Source organism: Pongo abelii, chromosome 22 (genome assembly GCF_028885655.2).
Source record: "Pongo abelii isolate AG06213 chromosome 22, NHGRI_mPonAbe1-v2.0_pri, whole genome shotgun sequence".
NCBI classification, from domain to species: domain Eukaryota; kingdom Metazoa; phylum Chordata; class Mammalia; order Primates; family Hominidae; genus Pongo; species Pongo abelii.
In genome coordinates, this window is record NC_072007.2 from 42,581,143 (window position 1) to 42,607,291 (window position 26,149).

General features: G+C 46.5%; 2 protein-coding genes across 3 annotated transcripts in view; one reads left to right on the forward strand and one right to left on the reverse strand.

Moving 5' to 3' along the window:
• URB1 (URB1 ribosome biogenesis homolog) overlaps positions 1–26,149 on the reverse strand; it is a 118,888-nt gene that overhangs the window by 14,001 nt on the left and 78,738 nt on the right. The window contains exon 39 of one of the 2 annotated variants that reach the window (XM_063720872.1): positions 19,427–19,692. The exons of the other annotated variant lie outside the window; for it this stretch is intronic. Within the exon in view, the coding sequence (XP_063576942.1) occupies positions 19,661–19,692 (32 nt within the window). The 3' untranslated portion in view covers positions 19,427–19,660. Of the gene's footprint in view, positions 1–19,426; positions 19,693–26,149 lie in introns of those variants that run through there. 2 annotated transcript variants of the gene reach the window in all.
• On the forward strand, positions 1,453–25,268 carry MRAP (melanocortin 2 receptor accessory protein). The gene is made up of 3 exons (XM_009233877.2): positions 1,453–1,800; positions 19,604–19,703; positions 24,670–25,268. The coding sequence occupies exons 1-3, from the start codon at positions 1,695–1,697 to the stop codon at positions 24,980–24,982; spliced, it is 519 nt and encodes a 172-aa protein (XP_009232152.1). The 5' UTR covers positions 1,453–1,694; the 3' UTR covers positions 24,983–25,268.

Genomic DNA, 26,149 nt, shown 5'->3' on the forward strand with positions numbered 1-26,149 from the left:
TGGAAAGGGGAGAGAGGCTGGGGATTGAGTTCATTCACTGATAGCCAGTGATTTCATCAATGCCCACATAATGGAATATAATAATAATCTAGATAGCATAGCACATGATAAAACCCTACAAAAACCCTCCTCAAGGGGGTTCAGAGAACTTCCAAGTTGCTGAACACGTTGAGGTGCTGGGAGGGTGTGCACCTGGATCAGGCGTGGAAAAATCCGTGCCCCTTCCCATACCCTGCCCCATGTGTCTCTTCCACATGGCTGTTCCTGAGTTGTATTCTTTTATGACCAACCAGTCATCTAGTAAGTGAACTGTTTGTCCTGAGTTCTGTGTGTGAGCTATTCTAGCAAATGACGTAGTGTCAGGATTGAGTTACATTGTAGGACACCCAGCCAGTGTCTGCCAAGAATAGGAAATTGCTTGGTATGGAAAAGCCCACATGTCTGGTGTCAGAAGTGTAGGGTGTAGTGGGAGCAGGGATTTTATTTTACTGTTCAAGTGGATCTTTTGCCCCTCCCTTGGGAAACACAAGAGCCTCATTCCTCCCGGTCTGGTCAACTGAACTACCCTCAAGATGCTCCCCAGGGAATACCTCAGGCGTGGCAGTCCTCAGCAAAACCAGCAGAGGGGCTCAAGTTATCTGGGTGGACTGTCTACACTGTCAACACCCAGCTTTATTCTGACAGTGTAGACCTGAATCTACACTGAAGAACACAAGAAAGCTGGGCGTATTGGAGGGAAAGTCCCCGTAAGCTGTGTGTTTTGGCCTCCGAATTCTCAAAGGCTAAATTCTAGGGTTCCTCTCACCTGTGGTCCTGCTCATTCCAGGTGTTCAGAATGTTCCTCTTGTTAGTGTCTGAGGATCTTAGAAGAGGGTGTATAATTTGAAGTCAAGCCCTACAGAAACCCAGAAGAATCTGCGTCACGTGTGGTATCAGCCAAGAGCTGAGTGGACTCTATTTCCCAAGAGCTTGAACCACATGGGGTCGTGGCCCAGATAAACAGCCTTTTGAGTCTGAACAAATGCAGCCGGCTGTTTGGTTCTTGGGGGCTTAGATATAAGCGGAGAGGTGCACTCTGTTGGGGCACGGAGCTCTCTTTTGGTTTTAATTAACGGGCCATGAGTACATGACAGAGGTTTACAAGTTCACGGCTGACATCACTCAATTTCTGCCCTCAGATATTTAATCTAAGCCAGCAGTTTGGTGGTTGCTCAATAGCATCAAGAATTGCTTAAATGTAAGTCAAGGGCACTGTCGGGCTTACATTTTGGTTCTTTTAACTTTTCAAGTATTTAAGGCAAAAAGCGATTCTCTTTCCAGCCCTATTGGGTATCTTCTAAGGGGCCCTGGGCAACTATTTCCTGCCCAGCTCCCTGTCCTTACACAGAGAGGGATCCTAGGGCTGCCCTGGAAAGCCGTTCTCCCGCCTCTCTGATCTGTTTTGCTTTGGAGTTTTATCAAGAAGGGGCAGGATGGGAAGCTCTGCTGGATGCTGGCGTTGTGAGGCACACCCCCCTGACCTTTCTTCCAGCCAAATAGCTCTGATAAGTGGGCAGACCTTGAGCCTAGAGACCCACAGACACACTTGGATGATTCCTGCAGAAATCAGTGAGGCAGTCTCCTCCCAGGGGCTTGGCGCCTGGCTCCAGAGGCGAGGCTGCTGGCCCAGACGCTGACTGCCCAGTGCCACAGACATGGCCAACGGGACCAACGCCTCTGCCCCATACTACAGCTATGAATACTACCTGGACTATCTGGACCTCATTCCCGTGGACGAGAAGAAGCTGAAAGCCCACAAACGTAAGTCTGAACTAGGGAAGCTGGCCAGACAGAGGCTGGGGGCCGGGCCCAAATGACTAGGCACTCCCGGCTTTCTCTGCATTCACTTATTAACTCCAGTAGACATCACGGGAAAGCAGCAATGTGGCCAGTTCACTCAGATATAAATGAATGGGGCTGGGAGAGAAACTGTATGTGCTAACTTCTGTAATAAGCTTGGAATTAACCTGCTAAGTCACGCAGACACTTTGGAAGCAGAATTTTTATTTTTTATTTTATTTTATTTTATTTTGGAGATAGGGTCTAGCTCTGTTGCCTAGGCTGGAGTGCAGTGGCGTGACCATAGCTCACTGCAGCCTCGACTGCCCTGGGTCAAGTAATCCTCCTACTTCAGCTTCCCAGGTAACAGAGACTACGGGCACATGCCACCACGCCTGGTTAATTTTGTGTATTTTTTTATAGAGACATGTTATATTGCCCAGGCTGGTCTGGAACTCCTGGCCTCAAGTGATTCCCCCACCTCGGCTTCCCAAAGTGCTGGGATTACAGGTGTGAGCCACCACACCTGGCCAGAATATTCTTTTAAAGACAGATTTCTTGTTTAATTTGTTTGGGGCTCCGATAAACTGAGCGAGTTTCCTCAAATTAAAGATTTGCCTTTTCCACTGTCTGTATTTAGATTTGGGACAGTTATTCTCTCCATCCCTAAGATGCAGGATTTAATACTTTTTACTAAAATGCCAACATACGTTTAATCTTCATGGTCTGGGCAAGGACAAACCAGCATGACTTCGCTTCTTTTTGCTCATCTGCCCTCGGGTTCCTTATCTCTTGGCTAACGTGGCATGTGTGGATGATCTTCTCTGAGGAGTTCAGCTACTTGATCACAATGACAAATTAGATGCGGAAGTGAGCACGAGAAACAAAACAAAAACAAAGCCTGGGAAGATTGGGTCTCAGCCCTGGAAACCCATGCACTACCTATCCCGTAAGAAGTCTTGGCTTCCTTGGGTTTTCACTCACTATAATCACATACTGTCTGTCAAATAGTAAATGCAGGGCTGGGTGCAATTGCTCACGCCTGTAATCCCACCAACTAGAGAGGATCACTTGAGGCCAGGAGTTCGAGGCCAGCCTGGGCAACACAGTGAGATCCCATCTCCACACACACACAGAAAAAGTAAACGCAGACCAGGCATGGTGGCTCATGCCTGTAATCCCAGCACTTTGGGAGGCCAAGGCGGGCAGATCACTTGAGGTCAGGAGTTTGAGACCAGCCTGGCCAACATGGTGAAACTCCATCTCTACTAAAAACACAAAAATTAGTCGGGTGTGTTGACACATGCCTGTAATCTCAGCTACTTGGGAGGCTGAGGCACAAGAATCGCTTGAACCCGGGAGGCAGAGGTTGCACTGAGATGAGGTCACACCACTGCACTCCAACCTGGGCAGCAGAGCAAGACTCCATCTCAAATAATAATAATAATAATAATAATAATATTTTTGCTTCAAAAGTATCTTCGTTTCTTAGGAGGTGAATTCCAAATTTATAACAGAAGAAAACAGACACCATTTTACCTCCAAGCCCCTCAGGGTGTCAGGGGTCCTTGGCACCCACAGAGAGAGATGCTTCTGGAGGTCCTTTTTATTCCTGTTTGTGTCACAGTATCCCAGTCTTTATGTTTTATTTGAATGTAATTTCTATTTTCTCTAGAAGTTTGGGGCTAGACAAAAATCCCCCCTACCCCCCACAACACACATAAGAATGTTTAAACTCCGAATAGGTAGTTGTTGAGATTTTTTCTAGGGGAACCACCAGGAGGCAGGGGCTAGGCAGAGGCCAGGCATGTGGACTGCTGAGCCAGTCGGCTGGATTCACATCTTGGCTCTGCCGCATCCTGGCTGTGTTCCCCTGGGCAGGTCCGTTACCCAGGCTAGCCAGATTCAAGCAGACAGAATTAGAGCTCCCCTCTCAATGGGAGAACTGTTAAAAATGTGAGGTGGTCTTTAATTCACCATAAACAAGAAAAATGTGGCAGATGGTAATATGTGCTCCATACAGAAAAATAAAACTGGGCAGGGCGCCGTGGCTCACGCCTATAATCCCAACACTTTGGGAAGCCGAGGTTGGCAGATCACATCTGAGGTCAGGAGTTTGAGACAAGCCTGGCCAACATGGCAAAACCCCATCTCTACTAAAAATACAAAAACTTAGCTGGGCGTGGTGGCGGGTGCCTGTAATTCCATCTACTCGGGAAGCTGAGGCAGGAGAATTGCTTGAACCCGGGAGGCAGAGGCTGCAGTGAGCTGAGATCGCATCATTGCACTCCAGCCTGGGCAACAAGAGTGAAACTCTGTCTCAAAAAAATAAAAAAATAAAACTGGAGGGGGCAGCTAGAGAGAGCAGGGACCCAAGGAAAGATTGCCACTGTGAACAGGGTACCAGTGAAGGCCTCCCCAGGGTGCCTGGGAGGAGGTAAGCCATCACTCTGGCACCTGGAGGAGGTCTCAGAAGAAGCCTCCCATGCAGCAGGAACGGCAGGGCAAGGGCTCTGGGGCAGGCGAGCACCTGGCGTTTTCAAGGCACAAAGAAGTTGCAGTGAACCTTTCTTTCTTTCTGTCTTTCTGTCTTTCTTTCTGTCTGTCTTTCTTTCTCTTTCTTTCTTTCTTTTTCTTTCTTTCTCTCTTTCTTTCTCTTTCTCTTTCTTTTCTTCCTTCTTTCCTTCCTTTCTTTCTCTCTTTCCTTTTTCTTTCTCTTTTTTTTTCTTTATTTCTTTTCTTTCTTTCTCTTTCTCTCTTTTCTTTCTTTTCTTTCTTTCTCTCTCTCTTTCTCTCTTTTCTTTCTTTCTTTCTTCTTCTTTCATTGAGATGGAGTCTATCTCTGTCACCCAGGCTGGAGCGCAGTGATATGATCTCGGCTCACTGCAACCTCCGCTTCCTGGGTTCAAGCGATTCTCCTTCCTCAGCCTCCTGAGTAGCTGGGATTACAGGTGCCCGCCACCGCGCCCAGCTAATTTTTGCATTTTTAGTAGAGACAGTGTTTCGCAGTGTTGGCCAGGCTGGTCTTGAACTCCTGACTTCATGAGCCGCCTGACTCAGCCTCCCAAAGTGCTGGGATTTGGGGTGGCACACAAGCATGAGCCACCGTGCCCAGCCAACGCTTTTCTTATATTTTTGGAAACTGTTCTGGAAATACCTTTTTTCTTTTAAAATGGAAACAACTTTATTATTTCATCATTTAATGCAATTTATCAGTCAACAAGAAAAAGAACAAAACAGTATAGGCAAGGGTATGAAAAGACAGTAGCCAAAGGGAAAACTCAAACAGCCCATAGAGAAAGAAAATGTCCAGCTTCATAAGTGGCCTGGGAAATGCACGGGGAGAAAGCCATGAGGGAGCACTTCATAACCGCGGGATTGGCAAAAATTGCAGGCAACATAGAGAGACCCTGTCTCCACAAATGAATGAACAAACGAATGAATGAATGAGTGAATGAATGAACAAACAATTAGCTGGGCATGGTCGCACGTGCCTGTGGTCCTGGCTATACAGGAGGCTGAGGCAGGAGGACTGCTTGAGCCCAGAAGGTCAAGGCTGCAGTGAGCTATGATCGCATCACTGCATTCCAGCCTGGAGCATGTGTTTTTTTTTTTTTTTTTTTTTTAAAAAAAAAGGCTATTGGTAGTGCCGGGGTAGGAAGTAGAAACATGAGAACTGTCATATGTGGCTGATGGGATGAAAATTGGGTCCAACATTTTGGAGAACAACTTGCAAGGACTAGAAAAGCCAAAGAGGCCCACAGGGCACAGTTCAGTGTCCCCCTCTAGCTGTCCACCTAGCAAGATGCTGGAACCTGTGGATGTTTACTGCGGCACTGTTTATGGAGCCAGAAATTGGAAATGACCTAATATCCACCCACAGGAGGTGGGATAAATAAACTGCAGTTGTATTACTGCAACCAATAATACACCGTGGTTATAATGCATGAACCAGGTCTACACGAGTCAGATGAATAAACCACTAAAATATAATGAGGGAAAAGAGCAAAGGAAAAAGGGCAAAAGGACACATCCAATAGAATTAAATGATATTAATTATTAATAATCCTATTGATTATAATTACAGCTACTTAAATTATAAATGAACCTATTATAATTGATCGCATAATTAATTTATATAATTTGTAAACATTAAAATCCATATGTTTGTAACAGGGACACACATGCTTAGTAAAGCATAATTGTGCCCATTGATTTCAAGATCATGATTTCCCCTGGAGGAGGATACAATAGGATAGGGGAGGGTTCCAATTCTATTTGTAATATTATTTTTTAATTTATTTTTTTATTTTTATTTTTTGAGATGGAGTCTTCCTCTGTTGCCGAAGCTGGAGTGCAGTGGCACAATCTTGGCTCACTGCAACCTCCGCCTCCTGGGTTCAAGCAATTCTCCTGCCTCAGCCTCCTGAGTAGCTGAAATTACAGGCGCCTGCCACCACATCCAGCTAATTATTGTATTTTTAGTAGAGACGGAGTTTCACCATGTTGGCCAGGCTGGTCATGAACTCCTGACCTCAAATTATCCACCCACCTCGGCCTCCCAAAGTGCTGGGATTACAGGTGTGAGCCACCACGCCTGGCTGGCTGTAACATTTTAATTCTGCCTTTTAAAGAATATCTGGATCAAATAAGGCAACATGTTTGATGGATGCATAGGTTTTGTTATATTTTTTATCTGGAATATCTTATAATTCAAATTTTTGAAATATATTTGTAAAGGTTAACAGGCTCTTGTTAAAGATTTAGACAGTAAATTACTTCACCCCACCACTCCAGAAGAAAAATCAGTGTTAGCATTTGAGTACCTAGCCAGCTAGGGTCTTCTGAGTCCGTATATCCACATGCACAGAGACATACACACGTGCATTTGTGTACATTCACACAAACACGCACACACAAAAATGGACTTCTACTCCACACCCTGTTTCCAGGAACCTGCTGCCGGCCACTCCCAAGGGGAAACCGAGAATTTCTTTGAGTCACCTCTCTCCTCCCAGGGTCGTCTGGGGTTGTGTCAGGAAGGGTCCTGTGGGTGGGCAAATGGCCAAAAGAGGGATGCGCTGAGCTGGAGAGGACAGGGACTCTGAGTCTGTAGAAAGCTGTGTCATCAGTTGATGATAGTAACTCCAGGCCCTGAGTGGTTGACAGAATTTTAAACATTTTGATTTAGTTCATTTTGACAAAGATCCTCTTTTTTTTTTGAGACGGAATTTCTTTCTGTTGCCCAGGCTGGAGTGCAATGGCACGATCTCGGCTCACTGCAACCTCTGCTTCCCAAGTTCAAGTGATTTTCCTGCCTCAGCTTCCCAAGTAGCTGGGATTATAGGCATGCGCCACCACGCCTGGCTAATTTTGTGTTTTTAGTAGAGATGGTGTTGACCAGGCTGGTTTCAAACTCCTGACTTCAGGTGATCCACCTACCTCGGCCTCCCAAAGTGTTGGGATTACAGGTGTGAGCCACTGCACCTGGCCTTTTTTTTAATTGTGGAAAAATATACACAATGTGCAATTTACCATCTTAACTATTTTTAAGTGGATGGGTCAGTGGCATTAAGTACCTTCACATCACTGTGCAACCCTCACTACCATCCAGCTCCAGAATATTTTTATTTTCCCCAACTGAAACTCTGTACCCATTAAACAAAAACTCCCCATTCTCTCCTTTCTCAGTGCCTGGCAACCACCATTCCACTTTTTGTCTCTATGAATCTGACTACTCTAGGTACCGCCTATGGACTAAGTGTTTGTGTCTTCCCAACATTCATATGTTAAAGCCTTAATTCCCAATGTGATGGTATTTGGAGGTAGGGCCTTTGGGAGGTGATGAGGTCATGAGGGTGGAGCCCTTGGAATGGGATTAGTGCCCTTTTAAGAAGAGCCACAGAACTGTCTCTTTCTCTCTCTCTCTCTCTTGCTCTGCCATGTGAGGACATAACCAGAAAGACAGCCCTCACCAGGAACTGAACTTGCTGACACCTTGGTCTTAGCACCTTCTAGAACTATGAGCAATAAATATTATTTAAGTCACCCAGTCTATGGTATTTGTGTTACAGCAGCCTGCACTGACTAAGATAGTAGCTCCTATAAGTGGAATTATACAATATTTGTCCTCTTGTCATTGCCTTATTTTACTTGGCATAATGTCCTCAAGGTAACAAGAACCTTCTTGAGGCAGGTCATTTTGCCAGTTTACAGAGCCATGTGTCAGAAAGAATAAGCCACTTGCAGGCCACCACTACTGCAAATGTCACCTTGAGGTTGACAGCCTCCTGACATAGAAAACAAACACAGAATGGTGGTGTAAATAGAACAAACTAGTCATCAGCTAAAGACTATTGCTGGTGGCAGAGGGGATATGGGGGCCCCCTGGTTCACAGGAACAGTAGCCACAGCATAATGTCCAGAGAGTTGGTTACAAAAGTGCCAAATGTGGGCACAGATGAACTGTCACAGGAGCCCAGTGAGGGGCATTCAGGCCACTCTATTGTCAGAATGCTGTCGTGCCCCCACAGCTCATGTGCTCAGTCGGGGGGGCACCACCACCTTCCACATCTCTCCCTGTCCAATGGTCTCCTCACCTGGGTCTAAAGTGTGCCCAGAGCCAAATCCCTACTACTGCTCTGTTGGCCATTAGGCAAAGCCTCTTCCACCTCTGGGTGCCAAATGTCTTAAATGAGTGGTCTCTTTCCCCTCTCCTTCCCCCTTATCTGGGTCCCTGCAGTAGGCCTCTGTGCCCACCATCTGAAACTGCCCCTTCAGAAAACATTGATCTGCAATACTCACATCCTTTTTCCGGCCGGCCTCCGCAAGTCTCCATCTTCATCTCCATCTCTCTCCATATCTTTCTTCTTTCCCTTGTTGCATTCTGCTTAGGTGAGTATATGGTCTAAATGTTTGTGTCCCCCCAGAATTCATGCGTTGAAGCCTAACCCCCAATATGATGGTATTAGGAGGTGGGGCCATTAAGAGGTGATCAGTTCATGAGGATGCAGCCCTCATGAATGGGATTAGTGCCCTTATGAGGAGGGGCTGAAGAGGACACAGTTCTACCCTTTGGCCATATGAAGACACAGCAAAAAGGCATCCTCTATGAACCAGAAGGCAGGCCCACTAGACACCAAATCTGCTGGTGCCTTGCTCTTGGACTTCCCACCCAGTTTATACTTTTTTTGTTTTAGCAGCCCAAATGGACTACAGCAGACCAATTCTTGGTTTGCCCAGTACTATTCCAGTCTTATCATGGAAAGTTCCACCTCCAAGGAGACTCAGACACCTCAGGATGGTCACCCTACTTTTCCTCTTCTTCCTCAAGCCCCACTAACACAGGAACAGGGCTGGCAGTAATTCCTATCTTGGAGAAAATTAGAAAAAGGCTCTTCCTTCAGGCACACAGCTAATCACAACCCATTTAGCAGGGTCCCCTGAGCAGTGCCCAACCTGTGTAACTCTTCAGCATCACTGCATACAGGAGATACGGCTTAACCATGTGCCCTCTACTCATTCCCTGGCCCTGCCTTGCCCAGTAAGTCTAAGCTCCCCTCTTTCTTTTGGCAGTTCTGAAATTTGGTCCTGTGAATTTAGTTTTTCATTCTTCCCAATGAGACCCACTTCTTCACCATACCAGAGACACACCATGCCTTTTCCTGAATTTAATTTATAAAATTAAATTATAAACTATAAAAGGCTAGATGGACCTTCTTGCCTTTGCTCATGTTTAATTCAACAATGAAAATTCTGTAACTGCCTATTATGAGCTAGACATTGCAATGGGAGCTGGAAGCACAAGAACAAAAAGACTAAATCCATGTCCTTGTTTGTTTTTCAAGAGCTATTTCATTACTATTATTATCAATTATATAATGATGTATCTCCAAGTAGATTATAGTTATCAAGATAGTTCTCCACCAAATGTTTCATTAGGAAATTATTAACAAAGAAGAATATAACATTAGTACACCTAAAACATTTCAATAATGATTTCTTGGTATCATTTAATACTCTGCCTATCTTCAACTTTCCCCAGCTTCCCCAAAAATGTGCTCATGGGCTCCTTTGTCTGATCCACGTTGCTGTATTGCATCTGGTTATGTCCCTTAAGTCCTTTTTATTCTAGAGGAGGCCCTCTTTGCAGAGGACACTGACGTGATATATCAAACAGGCTGCTCTGTATTTATCCTTTCTGCCCAGTTATGTGGGAGATGGTGATCATTAATAAGCTATTTTTTGATTAATGGTATTATGCTGCAGCTTTTCAAATGGTGTTAGTCGACCATACAGAAGGAGATTCTTAGAAGTAAGAGGTCTGAGGAGGCGCAGGTCCCAGCAAGTGAAGGAAGGCGATAGGGTTTGGCTGTGTCCCTACCCAAATCTCATCTTGAATTATAGCTCCCATAATTCCCATGTGTCATGGGAGGGACCCAGTGGGAGATAATTGAATCATGGGGGCTGTTTCCCCCATACTGTTTTCATGGTAGTGAATAAGCCTCATGAGAGCTGATGGTTTGATAAGGGGTTTCCCCTTTTACTTGGCTCTCATTCTTTCTTGCCTGCTGCCATGTAAGATGTGCCTTTCACCTTCCACCATGATTGTGAGGTCCCCAGCCACGTGGAACTGTGAGTCCATTAAACCATTTTTCTTTATAAATTACCCAGTCTCGGGTATGTCCTTATCAGCAGCATGAAAACAGACTAATACAGAAGCCTTCCCAGGGAAAATACAGAGAAGCTGAGCCTGAAGGATCTACAGGAATTTGCCTGATAGACAAAGAGCTCACCCATGTAGACAACAGTTACACGCACATATGCAGAGGTGCTTCCTGGAGAATGACATGGAGGGTGTTTTTGGGAAGAGTGATGGAGTTAGGAGCTACAGGTCACATGGGGGCCAGATTCTCACAGGCCAGCCTCAGAGGACTTCCTGCCAGCTGTGGGGGTCATTTAACATTGTAAGCAGGGAAGAAACAAAAGCCAATTTTCTTGCTAAAAATGGCCCAGTGGCAAAAAATAATGTAAGGGTGGCGGGTGACAGCTGAAACTATGTGTGATGTGCTGGGGCTGGAAATATAAAGTTGAAAAGAATCCCACCCTTAGCAGATGACAGTCTGGGATGCAGATGCCATCTTAGGTAAGTGAGTAACCCATGGTGTCCTAGATATGGAAATGGAAGCATATGGAGTATCAGGCCCAGAGAAGCCGAGTGACTTGCTCAAGGGCTCTCAGCTAAATATTTGCAGAGCAGGGGCTTAAAGTCCAGGTTCTGATGTCTCCAGGGCTGTTCCCAGGACACTTGTAGTGATTAGTGGGCAGATTGTTACCAGAGTATATGATCCAGGGAATAGGAATGTGGATCCAGCTACTCAACTGTGTCCAGCACATTGTGTCTTGTCGTCTTCTTAGAAGGACACTAATCCCATCATGGGAGCACCACTCTTATAATGTCATCTAAATTTCACTAGATGAGGAACCACCTCCAAATACTGTCACTGTGGGGATTAGGGATTCAACATATGAATTTTAGGGGGACACAACATTCTGACCATAACACCACCTTTGGATTGGATTTCAGTTTTGGATTTCAGCTAAAGCAGCCAGAGAGAGTCTACTATTAATATCTTATCATATATATATCATACATATCATGATATATATGATATATCACATATATATGTGATATATGTGATATATCACATATATATCATGACATATGTCATGACATACATGAGCCATATATCATATATCATACCTCATGATATATCACATATATCATGATATATCACATACATCATGATTGTCACATATATCATGATACCTCATGATATATCACATATATCATGATATATCACGTATATCATGATTGTCATATATGACACCTCATGATATATCACATATATCACGATTGTCATATGACAAATCATATGTCATGACACCTCATGATACACCACATATATCATGTCATGTCTCATATGTCATATGTGTCATGATTCCTCATGATGTGCCACATATATGACACCTCATATCATGCACATGATATGCCACATATATCGTGACACCTCATGATATGCCATATAGCATACCTCATGATACGCCACATGCATCATATGTCATATGTCGTGTCGTGACATGCCATATATATCATGACACGCCACGCATGTCATGACATGCCGTATGTGCCATGACACCTCATGACATGCCATATATCATGACATATCATATGAATCATGATATGCCACATATATCATGGCATCTCATAAATCATGTGTCATGGTATGTCACATGAGCCATGACCTCATGATAAATCATGCATGTCATGTCATGTATGTCATGACATGTCGCATGTGCCATGACACCATGATAAATCATGTATGTGTCATATGTCATGACATGTCATATGTCATATATGTCATGACACCTCACGATAGATCATGACACCTCATGATCTATCATGTCATGTCATGTCATGACGCCTCATGATATACATCATGACACCTCGTGATATATTGTATATGTCACGATATGTCATGTCATTATATGTCATATATTTTATATATATCATATATATAAAGTAGGATCTCACTGTATTGTTTTTTGTACTCTGTTCATATTGACCTCATAATATTTTGTTTTCTCATGTCATTAACTATTCTTTCACAAAAACTTTGTACGGTGTTATAGAAATTTACTCTGAACATACAGAATGTTTCCAGGATTTTGTTATGGTAAACAATGGCCTTGGGGAGAGTAAAACTTCTTCCACTGTTGTGTGTTAAGTGAAGCTGTTCTGTGTACTTTTGTTCTCAGTATTTGAATTCAGATGAGTTTACTGAAAAAAAAAATCTAAAACAGGCAAAAGCAAAAATCTGTCAGGCAGTCTCAGGGATGCTGTTCCATGGCTTCAGGGGTGGGGTGAAATGAGCATGAGTCAGGTGAGGGTGGACAGAGGTCACATCGCAGAAAGCAGGTGACTGCCTTTGTGGACTTCCTTGCTGATGAATTCAGCTTTCTCTCAGCTGGCCAGTTCTTTGGAGCCTGGGTCAGTCAAACAAATCAGAATAACATCACCTCCCAGTTCTGCAAACCTTCTCTGCAGCAATACACATCAAAGACAGGAAGAAGCTGAGGGTGGATCCCAGGGCCCAGGGATGCTTCAAGATGGAAATAAAAAGGCAAAGCTCTGGCTCAGATGTTTTTGCTAGGCCTGGTGTGGTGACTCACGCCTCTAATCCTAGCACTTTGGGAGGCCGAGGTGGATGGATCACTTGAGGTCAGGTGTTCGAGACCAGCCTGGCAAATATGGCAAAACCCTGTCTCTACTAAAAATACTAAAAATTAGCTGGGTGTGGTGGCAGGTGCCTGTAATCCCAGCTATTCAGGAGGCTGAGGCAGGAGAATCACTTGAACCTGGGAGGCGGAGGTTGCGGTGAGCCAAGATAGTTCCACTGCACTCCAGCCTGGGCAACAGAGTGAGACTCCATCTCAAAAAAAAAAAAAAAAAAGATGTTTTCACTAGAATGCTATTTGGGCAGCTGGCTAAAATGTGTGAGGCCAGGCTGGGTTCAAATCTTGTTCTGAGTAGAGGAGGAATCAAAATACAAAGAATATGCAGGACTCATGCATTAACCTGACAAGGAGGATGGATTTTTTTTTTTCAGACAGTCTCGCTCTGTTGCTCAGGCTGGAGTGCAGTGACATGATCTCGGCTCACCGCAATCTCCACCTCCCAGGTTCACGCCATCCTCCCGCCTCAGCCTACCAAACAGCTGGGACTACAGGCGCCCACCAGCATGGCTGGCTAATTTTTTGTATTTTTAGTAGAGACGGAGTTTCACCGTGTTAGCCAGGACGGTCTCGATCTCCTGACCTCGTGATCCACCTGCCTCAGCTTCCCAAAGTGCTGGGATTACAGGCGTGAGCCACCACGCCTGGCCCAGGGAGGATGGATTTTAAAATTTTTGTGTTTATGCTGGGATGTGATTTGGATCTGTGTCCCCACCAAATCTCATGTTGAACTGTAATCCCCAAGTGTTGGAGGTGAGGCCTTGTAGTAGTGGGTGAACTGGTCATGGGGACAGGGTTCTCATGAATGGGTCAGCACCATCCCCTTGGTGCTTTCTCATGATAGTGAGTGAGTTATTATGAAATCTGGTTGCTTAAATGTGTGTGCCATCTCCTCTTTCTTCCTCTTGCTCTGGCCATGTAAAGTGCTGGCTCCCCCTTTGCCTTCTGCCATAATCGTAAGTTTCCTGAGGTCTCCCCAGAAGCAGAAGCTGTCATGCTTCCTGTACAGCCTGCGGAACATAAGCAAATGAAACCTCTCTCTCTCTCTCTTTTTTAAATAAATTACCCAGTCTCAGGTATTTCTTTATAGCAATGTGAAAACAAACTAATACATACATATGCTGGAATATATCCCATCAAGTTTGGGCAGGTATTTGGAAACGCTTAGGGATTTATATATATTTTTATATGCAGCAATCAGTGCTGAATTGAAGGCTCCAGGCTGCCCCTTCCCAGGGACTGCTCAAAGTCTGGTGTGATTTTGTTGCAGGCACTTGACAGGGATTTTGCCCTTGTGATTTTCAGACAGGGCTTCTGACTGTTCCAAGGAAAGGTTAAGAAACACAGCACTGTCTGTCGTCAAGTTAGAAAATGCAAATCTGTTGCCTGAGGCCCTGCCTGAATTGACTAATTACATGTTTGATCTTCATCTGTGCCCTTTTCCGAGGCTAAGCTTAGAGGAAAACCAATCTTACAGCAGCAATACAGATTATTCTAACATAGTGAGTCTCCAGATACCAGCCTAATGCTCCCTTTCAAAGAGTAGGATGGGTTGACTTCCCTTGAGTAGTGCCTGGCTTAATGCTCTATTATTTACCTCTCAGGTCAATATATCTCCTTCCTTTTAGTTATGGGTTAAGAAGAACTGGTCATAGTCCATATTGACCTCCGCTGTCACGCTGGTTCAATGAGACAGTCTGTTCCTCTGCTTCTCTGAGCACAGGAAGCAAGAGAACAAAATGACACTGTCAACCAATTTCTCTGTACACAATGTAGAAAATTCAAAGTACAGATTAAACAAAACAACTACATAAAACTTTTTCTCTCATTCAGAGCAATCATATTCAGGGCATGACATAAGTAGCGAAAGTAATTTTTAAACAAAGATACCAGAATGTGTATCTGTAAATGAATTTCCATCAAGGTAGCACGAGGGGCAGGTGCAACGCTTGAATGACTCTACTATTGCTCAACAACTTCTTGAACTGATGTTGTTGGGTGGCCATAACACATTCTAGGAAACATCTGTGGTGATAAATTGTGTATATCTTTTGAGGATGAATTTTCTTTCTGGAAATAGTTAAGATTCACCCAGAAACAAGTCAGGTTAATGAAATGGGTGATTAAGCTGGTTGATACCATCTGGATGTCATAAATGAACTATCTCACAACGTAGCAAAATTGTGTCTATGTGTGAGTCCTTGAAGGTAATTCCAAAAGAAGAGACCTATAAGTGTTTGATCAATACGTGTGTTTTAGTAAGAATTCTATGACTCCATGGTACAGACAGGATGATTATTTTGAAGGTCACCTTTCATTTGGATTTTTAAGTTCTGGTACATTCACTGAGAAAGTCCATTTCTTTAAGAAAATGGATTACAACTAACAGAGTACCATATGAAACAGAAGTTAGTTTCTCTCAGTCTGTAGGACTGGGCTAGTGAGGTGGCTCCATGGAGTCCTTAGGAACTCACATCCTTCTAGCTCATTGCACTGCCATCCCTGGGACATGGCTGCCTTCATCCTCAGGTTGCAAGCCATGCTCTGACCCTCGCATCCATGTTCAGGGAGCAACATGGAGCATGGGAAAAAGAATGGACACACGGTGCTAGAAGTCTAGCAACCCCTGGAGGGAGGCTCCTAGAAGCTGTCCTGTGAGGCTCCACTCACATCTCATTGGCCAGAACCTTGTCACATGGTTCTCTGAAAAGGAGACAAGGAAATGTAGTCTTTAACTCAGGCGGCCAAGTGTCCTGCTAAAAGCAAAGGTTCTATTACGACGGAAGCACACAAGGGCCGACCTTAGAGTTGATAGCTAGTAACCTATGCCACAATTCTCTTTCTTTTTTTTTTTTTTTTTTTTTTTTTTGAGATGGAGTCTCGCTCTGTCACCCAGGCTGGAATGCAGTGGCTCAATCTCGGCTCACTGCAACCCCTGCCTCCCAAGTTCAAGAGATTCTTCTGCCTCGGCCTCCCGAGTAGCTGGGATTACAGGTATGTGCCACCACGCCTGACTAATTTTATTTTGTATTTTCAGTAGAGACAGGGTTTCACCATGTTGGCCAGGCTGGTCTCAAACTCCTGACCTTAGGTGATCCATCCACCTTGGCCTCCCAAAGTGCTGGGATTACAGGCTGAGGCACCACGCCCAACCACATCTTGATTTTCTGCTAGAACTCTGGAACCCAAACATTAGTAGAATGAAGAATGGAGGAATGCTAAAACTATTCATTTAACAAAACAGAAGTGCCTACTGTAAGAAGGAGCCCTTAGATTGGATTAATTTGTTAACTCCAAGTTAGGGTAAGAATCCTCCCAAGGTGAAGTGAAGCCTGGCCATGCCATCCAGAACCATTCCTGTCACTCTGCTGCTGAGGACTAATTCCCCTCATTCCACCAGTGTGGACCCAGAGGGGAAGGAGAGAAAGGAAGGAGGGAAGAGAGGAGAGAGGGAAGGAAAGGAGGAAAGAACAGGCAGGGAGGAGAAGGGAGGACAGGAGAGAGGAAAGGAGGTAAGTTTCTATGGCTGGACCAGTTTCATTGTCAACCCAGCCTGGGGCTCCCTGTTGGGAAAACCAGCCTAGGGATGTCTAACTATTTCTGACACTGGAGAGTCACACAGCTCTTGCTTTTGGAACGAAACGTTCTCTCCAAGCACTCGGGTGAAGCTTCAGAAGGAAGAGGAAAAAGAATCGTATTCTCTTGCCTATTTTTTTCAACAGAACATGATGAAAGAGATTTTAGTAAAGAACATGACTAGTGGCTGACGATTGCCTTTTGGTCTGACAAAACTTAAACTCTACTTATCTGAAGACACTGCGTTCTGTGAAACCTGTCATCTTATTTCTTGCTCAATATCTGGGGATGACGACAAGGACTCAGACAAGTGTCAGTCTGGGAGAAAGGGGCTCTCAGGTGCTGAGTTTGAAGCTGTTCCCTTAGATCCCTGGTAGAACTTATCTAGGTGCTATAAGACCTCAAACCCTGCACTATTTTTAGGAAGGAAAAAAAGCATTAGTGTCTGCAGAAACCTAAAATATCCCTAAAGAATAAAACTTGCAATTCCATTTTCTGACAGCATATGCACTCTTTTACTGTAAGGGTTGTAAAATAGATTGTAACTCTTGGGGAGTGTAGGACAATGCACAGGGGTGGGCAAGGAAGGCTAAGAGAGTCAGAGGCTTCTTTCAAAAGTCCTTAAGCTGGCCGGGTGCGGTGGCTCATGCCTGTAATCCCAGCACTTTGGGAGGCCGAGGCGGGAGGACCATGAGGTCAGGAGATTGAGACCATCCTGGCCAACATGGTGAAACCCCATCTGTACTAGAAATACAAAAATTAGCTGGGTGTGGTGGTGGGCACCTGTAATCCCAGCTACTCGGGAGGCTGAGGCAGGAGAATGACTTGAACCCGGCAGGCGGAGGTTGCAGTGAGCTGAGATCGTGCCACTGTACTCCAGCCTGGTGACAGATTAAGACTCTGTCTCAAAAACAAACAAACAAACAAACAAAAAACTCCTTTTAAGCTTAGGACACACAGTCCAATCTCATTTCCCTTTCCCCAGGAATCCAGAGGTGCCCTTAAAAAGTTCCCTGCTCTAGGGGACTGCATCAGTTTCTCAGCTCGGAGACAGAGAGGAGAGACATGAGAGCCAGCCTGGGGGTCTTTGCTGTCCCTGCCCCCATGGAGTGTAAATGCCAAGTTGCTGATGAATTACAAGGCAATGGATGCTCATGATTCTTTTGCAAATACTGTGCCTTTTCATTACACCTTGTTTTGAGGGGGATTTTCTTTCTTTTTTTTCTTTTTCTTTTTTTTTTTTGAGACAGCATCTCGCTCTGTGGCCCAGGCTGGAGCACACTGGCGTGATCATAGCTCATTTCAGCCTTGAACTCCTGGCCTCAAGTGATCCTCCAACCCTAGCCTCATGAAGGGGTAGGACTATAGGCATACACTACCATGCCCGGGTAATTAAAAAAATGTTTTTGTAGACATGGGGTCTTGCTATGTTGTCCAGGCTGGTCTCGAACTCCTGGACTCAAGTGATCCACCTCCCACTTTGGCCTCCCAAAGTGTTGGGATTATAGGCATGGGCCACTGTGCCCAGCCCATTATACCCTGTTTTTAATGTTAACTGTTAGGGTCCAAGATCAACTCTTATGAGTCCTCAGTTTTTCCTTCTCTCTCTCAGGGGTCGTAGATGGCAGAGATGACAAGACATCCTTTACTCAAATACCAATCTTCACCCCAGAGCCTCCACCTCTGCCTCTATGTAGATTACTCTCACTTTATTCATTCTTTCAGTGGTTTGCACGTTCTCTTATTCATTTACTCACAGTGTTAGAGCTGGAAGCACTGCAGAAGTTCAGAGGAGGAGGAGGTTGGGGGTGGAACATTGTGGGTGAATGAGGGGAGTTAGCAATTTCTGATGTGCTGGTTTAGCCCCCTCTGAATCCTGAACAGTGCCTCGCAAAAGGTGCTCAATGAATTCTCGTTAGGTTATCATCCTCTAATAGCCCCTTTTGGTCACACACATAGGTGTCTAGAATATCCCAGCTTGTGGCATCTTGGCATTATGCAGTTGGTCTGGGATAAGACACTTGCAGACCCTAATTACGAGCCGGATTGCCCACAGCCACAGACAACCGCCAAGAAAAACTGTCGTGCTGGAAAGTAGCTCCATAGCAACTGGCCTAACATTCCCAAACTGGAGCCTGGAGAAGGAAAAAGGCCCCTCCTGGCCTGCCAGGTTCTACTCAGGGCCCCAGGGAGGCTAAGTGTGTTTCCTGGTTTCCCTTTCCCCCTTCAGCCTCAGGCCACAAATACAGCCATCATGCTGGTGGCAAAAGCGCTTTTTCCTTCCTGCCACAGCCCCTGAGATGAGACTTTCTGCCTGAGAGAGGGACTCGCTATTTCCACCTTGCCTATCCAGGCATGAGCAGACCTAGGCTAACTCCTGTAGAGCGGAAAGGGCCTCTCCACCGGAGCGCTGCAGCCCAGCACACATCCTCCTTAGAGTATCAACTCTTGGGGTCTCTGAAGCTGTTCCACCAACAGCCCTTGGTAGGCGCTGCATCCCTCCCGGGGGCCCAGGAGTCCTTCCTAATACACGGAGCTGTCCACAGCCCTCTCCTCTCCCTCCCATCATTCAGGACTGTTCCTCTGAGCACCACTAGGAGCCGGGCAAGTAGATGCATGGGGTTGGGGCGGGGGGGGGCACACAATTCCATTCAATGTTTCCTCTTAACAGACAATCACCCTAAACAGACCCCGTGGCCAGCTGCCCTGAGAAAAAAACCACTTCTTGGCTTCCCTGTTCTTTCCCAAAGTTATTGTTAATGGGAGATCTTCCCCATGGTAACAGCTGAGAGGCTGGAGGACAACCGAAACTCAGGGCCCTCATTCCACAATACCCTGGGACTCCTTACTGCCCCTCAGTATTGCTTTATGTCGACATCAACCCAGCGCTGAGATGCATCTCCTCCTCCCACAGATTCCATCGTGATCGCATTCTGGGTGAGCCTGGCTGCCTTCGTGGTGCTCCTCTTCCTCATCCTGCTGTACATGTCCTGGTCCGGCTCCCTGCACATGAGGTAAGTTGAAGGGGTGTGGGTCTGTGGGTTACTGAGACGCTCTCCAGTGAGTAACGGTGCAGGTTGAGTATCCCTCATCCAAAGTGCTGGAGACCAGAAGTGTTTCAGATTTGGGGTTTAAAAATATTTGCATTGTACCTACCAGCTGAGCATCTCAAATCCAAAAATCCGAAATATTCCAGCGAGCATTTCCTTTGAGCCTCATGTCAGTGCTCAATATGTTTCAGATTTTGCAGTGTTCCAGATTTTCGGGTTTGGGATGCTCAACCTACGTCCCTACAATGGAATAGTATTCAGCAATAAAAAGGGATGGAGTTCTGATCCACGCTGCAACATGCATGCACCTCAAAAACATCATGCTAAGTGAAAGAAGACAGACACAGAGCTGCACGTCATATGACTCCATTCACACAAAACATCCAGAGTAGGCAAATCCAGAGACAGAAAGCAGATTAGCAGCTGCCTAGGTCCGGGAGGAGAGCAGGGAAGGGGGAATGACTGCTGATGGGTTTCTTTTGGGGATGATAAAAATGTTCTAAAATTAAGCTGGGTGCGGTGGCTCATGCCTGTAATCCCAGCACTTTGGGAGGCTGAGGTGGGTGGATCACTTGAGGTCAGGAGTTCAAGACCAGCCTAGCCAACTTGGTGAAACCCTGTCTCTACTAAAAATACAAAAATTAGCCAGCTGTGCTGGCATGCACTTGTAATCCCAGCTACTTGGGAGGCTGAGGCAGGAGAATCGCTGGAACCCAGGTGGCAGAGGTTGCAGTGAGCCAAGACGGTGCCACTACACTCCAGTCTGGGCAACATAGCGAGACTCCGTCTCAAAAAAAAAAAAAGTTCTAAAATTAAGCCAGGCACAGTAGCTCACACCTGTAATCCCAGCACCTTGGGAAGCCAAGGCAGGAGGATCGCTTGAGCCCAGGGGTTCGAGACCCTGTCTCCACAAAAAATATCAAAAAATTAGTTGGGCATGGTGGTGTGCACCTGTAGTCCTGGCTACTTGAGAGGCTGAGGCAGGAGGATCACTAGAGCCCAGCAGGTCAAGGCTGCAGTGAGCTGTGATTGCGCCACTGCACTCTAGCCTGGGTGACAGAGCAAGACCCTGTCTCAACAAACAAACAAACAAACAAAAAGTTCTAAAATTAGATTATGGTGATGGTTGTACAACTCTGTGGATGTACTAAAGACCACTGAATTGTACTCTTTAAATGAGTCAACCTCATGGAATGAAAATATATCTCAGTAAAGCTGTTAAAGAAAATGAAGCCAACTTGACACCACGGGCATTAAGTCTTGCCGGCCAGCTCACCAGGAACATAAGAACCTTACCTTTGGCCAGGTGTAGGGGCTCACACCTGTAATCCCCGCACTTTGGGAGGCCAAGGTGGGCGGATCACCTGAGGTCAGGCCTTTGAGACCAGCCTGGCCAACATGGTGAAACCCCATCTCTACTGAAAATATTTTAAAAAATTAGCCGGGTGTGATGGTGCATGCCTGTAATCCCAGCTACTCGTGAGGCCAAGCAGAAGAATCGCTTGAACCCAGGAGGCAGAGGTTGCAGTGAACTGAGATCACGCCACTGCACTCCAGCCTGGGCAAGAATAGTGAAACTCTGTCTCCAAAAAAAAAAAGAAAAAAGAAAAAGAAAGATCCTTACCTTAGGCACCTATGGCCAGCATCTGTTATCGGATGCCTGCTGTGTGCCACTAAATTGGAGGTGAAATCCAGGAGTTTTAAGGAGTAATTGGAACCCAGCTTGTTTTGTGTTAATTCTGTCGTGCTAGAGGATTGGCTGCCAAATCCAATGTTCCCTTCTAGGCTAATCAGCCCTCACAGCTGCTGCTCTCCTAATGACTGTTCTTAGGAGGGACCCTATATTTTGCCATCGCTCACCCGAAGAGGGCCTGTCCAGTGGCTGGCCCATGCCCTTGGAAACGTGTGCCCTGGCAAAAGAGCTGGGACTGGTCAGATTTTTGTCTTTGGAATTTGGAATCTAGAACCTGAGGGATGGACCTGGTGGCTATGGGGGCTGCACTGATTGGTCCAGGAGGAGGACTAGGGCTGGGTGCCATTATGGACCATTATGTCCATTACGGATGGAAGTCTTGGGGACTGGAAACCCTAAGTGTAGGAAGCTGGTCAGCAGAGAGATGAGCCAAACTGTGCTGAGGAAGAGCTGAGCAGCCTTGGAGCCCCTGAGCCAATGCGTCCCACACCAGGTCCCGTAAAAAGCCGTGGACTCGCGCATTCGCACAGTGTCTTAGTGTTTTCTGTTGCTCTAACAGAATACCTGAGGCTGAGTAATTTATGAAGAAAAGAGGTTCATTTAGCTCATGGTTCTGAAGGCTTAGAAGTCTAGGAAGCATGGCACCAAAATCTGCTCAGCTTCTGGTGATGGCCTCGTTTTGCAAAAAGATCTAATTCAGTCTAGAGAAAAAAAAATTCATTACCTCTTAAAGGCCCCACCTCCCAGTGTTGCCACACTGGGGACCAGGCCTCCACGAGTTTTGGTGGGGACAAACCATATCACAGCCCAACGTTACCTTGAAGGGGCCTCTGATTCTCCTCCCCACCCCCGCCTGCCCTGCCCGTGGTGTCTCACCCACCAGGACTACACTCACCAGGCCATTTCCGCTCACCTTTGGTCACATACGGAAGGTAGCTTTAGAGCAATGAAGAAATTCGTTCTTTTTTTTTTGTTTTTGAGACAAGAGTCTCGCTGTGTCACCTAGGCTGGAGTGCAGTGGCGTGATCTCGGCTCACTGCAACCTCCGCTTCCCAAGTTCAAGCTATTCTCTTGCCTCAGCCTCCCGAGTAGCTGGGATTACAGGCACCTGCCATGACGCCCAGCTAATTTTTGTATTTTTAGTAGAGACGGGGTTTTGCCAAGTTGGCCAGGCCAGTCTCAAACTCCAGACCTGTAATCCTAGCACTTTGGGAGGCCGAGGTGGGTGGATCACCTGGGGTCAGCAGTTTGAGACTGGCCTGGCCAACTTGGCGAAACCCCCGTCTCTATTAAAAATACAAAAATTAGCTGGGCGTCGTGGACGGTGCCTGTAATCCCAGCTACTCGGGAGGCTGAGGCAAGAGAATCACTTGAACCTGGGAGGCAGAGGTTGCAGTGAGCTGAGATGGCATCACTGAGGTCAGGAGCCATTGTGCACAGCCTGAAATCTGTTCTTTTCTTTCAGTTTTTAGAACTCACATTCAATTTAAGCACATTTTTACACCCGAGACACATCTGAGGGATAAATGAGTGATGTCACCTTTCTTTTCTACTGTTCTGAGATGACCTGCAGCCGCCCTATGCCAGGGAAGGTGCAAAAATCCCTGGTCCGGTCCGGCAAGCCCAGGGGCTGCCTCCACCACGCCCAGCTCCCTGGGGAGCACAGGCCTTCTGGGCTATTTCACAGGGGCAAATTGATGACACTGTACATCCTGACCAGCTACAGGGCTTACTAAAGAAAATGCTCTCAAGGCACTTGGTAACATTCCTGGAATGCTCAGGGCAGCAAAGTGGATCCTTGGCAAGATTTAGGAGTCACTCACTCCATGAGTAGCTGACCTTCCCATGAGGGAGGGGAGGAGGGAGGGAGGAAGGAGAGGAGGGAGGGAGGGAGGGGAGGAGGGCATTCTTAGGTGACTGCCATCTGAAAGGATGGCCTCTGCCCAGTGGGCTCATCACTTGGTATTCTTCATTCATGCCAGCGTTGTAACCACATTTAAGTCGTTTTATACATCATCTTATTTCATCCTGAGGATATCTGTGAGCCAATATTGTCCCATTTTATGGATGACGTTAAAGGCAGCTGGGAAGTGGTGGCCAGAGCTCACTCCAGATGGCCACGTCCACTGCCCCAGCACTTCCCGGGCAGGAGAATCCACCCAGGGAGGACGCATTTCTTTTCTTTTTCTTCTTTTCTTTTTTTTTTTTTTTTTTTTTTTTTGAGACCAAGTCTTGCTCTGTTGCCAGGCTAGGGTGCAGTGGCGCCATCTTGGCTCGCTGCAACTTCCGACTCCTTGGTTCAAGTGATTCTCCTGCCTCAGCCTCCTGAGTAGCTGCGATTACAGGCGCCCAGCACCACACCCAGCTAATTTTTGTATTTGTAGTAGAGACGGGGTTTCCCTGTGTTGGCCAGGATTGTCTCGATCTCCTGACCTCATGATCCGCCTGCCTCTGCCTCCCAAAGTGCTAGGATTACAGGTGTGAGCCTCCATGCCTGGCACGGGGAGGATGCATTTCTAGCCAAGTGTATTAGTTTGTTCTCGGCTGCTAATAAAGACATATCCAAGGCTGGATAATTTATAAAGGAAAGAGGTTTAATGGACTCACAGTTTCACATGGCGGGGGAGGCTTCACAATCATGGCAGAAGGCAAAGGATGAGCAAAGCCACATCTTACATGACACAGGCAAAAGGGCATGTGCAGGGAAACTCCCCTTTATAAAACCATCAGATCTCATGAGACTTACTATCATGAGAAGAGCATGGGAAGACCCGCCCCCATGATTCAATTACCTCCCACTGGGTCCTTCCCACGACACGTGGGGATTATTACAATTCAAGGTGAGATTTGTGTCGTGACGCAGCCAAACCATATCACCAAGATACAGGTTGGCTTGGGCTATGGATATAAAATGAGCTACACTCAGATACAGAGCTGGATGGGAGGTCAACCTGTCCCCCTCCACCCCCCACCCCCCTATCCTAAATCAATATAGGAAGAAGTGGCCTCCAGGGAAAGACCTGAGGCCTAGTTCCTGACAAAGCACTTCCTCTCCTCTGAGATTTCTCTAGAATGGCCACCTTTGTGAGCTGGCTGACTCTTCTCAGGAATTTGCCTGTGTGGCCTTCCCTATGGGGTCTGGGCAGATGGCAGGTGTGGCAGGAAACCCCCAGCCCCACAGTATGGACTGTTCTGCAGCAACTATGACACGTGCCTCCCACTCTGCTCTGTTCACAGGAACAGCCCCAAGCACCACCCAACATGCCCCTGGAGCCACAGCCTCAACCTCCACCTCTGCATCCAGAAGTGCCTGCTGCGCTACAGGGAACCCCTGGCAACCTCACAGGCTCAGGCGAGCTCAGTGGAGCCAGGGAGCAGAACTGGCCTTGACCAGCCGCTACGACAGGAGAGCTCCTCCACCTTGCCCCTCGGGGTTTTCCAGACCCACCCTACTCTCCTCTGGCAACTGACCCTCAGTGGGGGTCCCCTCGTCAGGAGCAAGCCCAGTGAGCCTCCCCCTGGAGACAGGACCTCTCAATTGCAGAGCTGATGTCAGTAAATCGTGGCCATAGCTGAGTGAACTGGTGAAATCAAGCCAACCTGGACACATACGTTCCTCGTTCTTCTTAGAGGCCGTTTGCATGTAGCAGAGAGGGCGCCTGGGTCAAGTGCAACTAGAGCAGGAGCATCCTATGCCTTTGACAAAGATTGCAGTGGCCCCTCGAGTGCAGAGGTCATCCCAGGAGTTGCTGAGTTTATTGAGCACATCTAGCCTGCTTGCTTACTGCTTATATTTGCTTAGGGAAGAGTAGGAAAATAAAATCTATGCAAATCAAGAGGAAAAGCTGTTGGCTTACTAATCTTTACTATGCCACTTTACCATTACTGTGTAATGTGTTATCAGCCCTGAGTTCACCTGGTCCTTCTGTACCTTTGTTAGGATGCTGGGTAAGTTCCCATCCAAGCTCCACTGACACCCTCTGGCTCCCTCGGATGTGATGGCATCTGCCCCGCCAGGTCAGCCCACTGCAGTCCAGGGACCTGAGTCACACCTTCAACCTCCCCACAGCCTTTCAAAGACAGAGCCCAAGGAAGTGTCTCCCCTGGAGGGCAAGCAGCCAACACCTGTCAGCAGCCAGGCCGGGTAAGCAGGATCTATGCCCAAATGCTGTCACAGAACACAAAGAGCCCTGGAAGCTGGCAGGAAAGGTCTCCTTCTGGATGTGACTTTATGTGACAGTGGATCTGGGACCCTTGAAGGATCTAGTCCTCTAGTGCCCAGCAGCCTTGTCCCTGGAGAGGAGACAGCATCACACAGCAAATCCCAGAAGACCCATATGTCCCCTACAGTTTTCAGGCAGGGAGGGAGTTGATAGGTTTTATTTTTAAAATAACTGTGTTCCCCGCCCCACTTAAGATATTTCTAATTTAGCATTTTATATTTTAAGTCAGGTGAAGACCATGTACGATCTGTTCTCCATGGGATGAGATTCCCTTCCTCCACACTAAGTGACTGGAAAATACACAGACAAGGTCAGGGCAGTGGATTTAAAAGGGAGAACAAAGAAAAGCAGGACTGATGAGCTCCAGAGATGCAGAAAAGAAGGTGAGGTGCTGAAGATGTGTCCTCACTTGACTGAGCTGGAACTCGGCTTTGGAGCACTTGTCGCCACCTGACGTAGCATGTATTTGACTTGCTGGGCCCTAAGAACCTGGG

Coding starts and splice junctions, on each gene's coding strand:
- MRAP (XM_009233877.2), top strand. CDS start 1,695: ATGGCCAACGGGACCAACGCCTCTGCCCCATACTACAGCTATGAATAC. Junction 1,801..19,603: donor GAAGCTGAAAGCCCACAAAC/GTAAGTCTGAAC, acceptor CTCCTCCCACAG/ATTCCATCGTGATCGCATTC. Junction 19,704..24,669: donor TCCGGCTCCCTGCACATGAG/GTAAGTTGAAGG, acceptor CTCTGTTCACAG/GAACAGCCCCAAGCACCACC.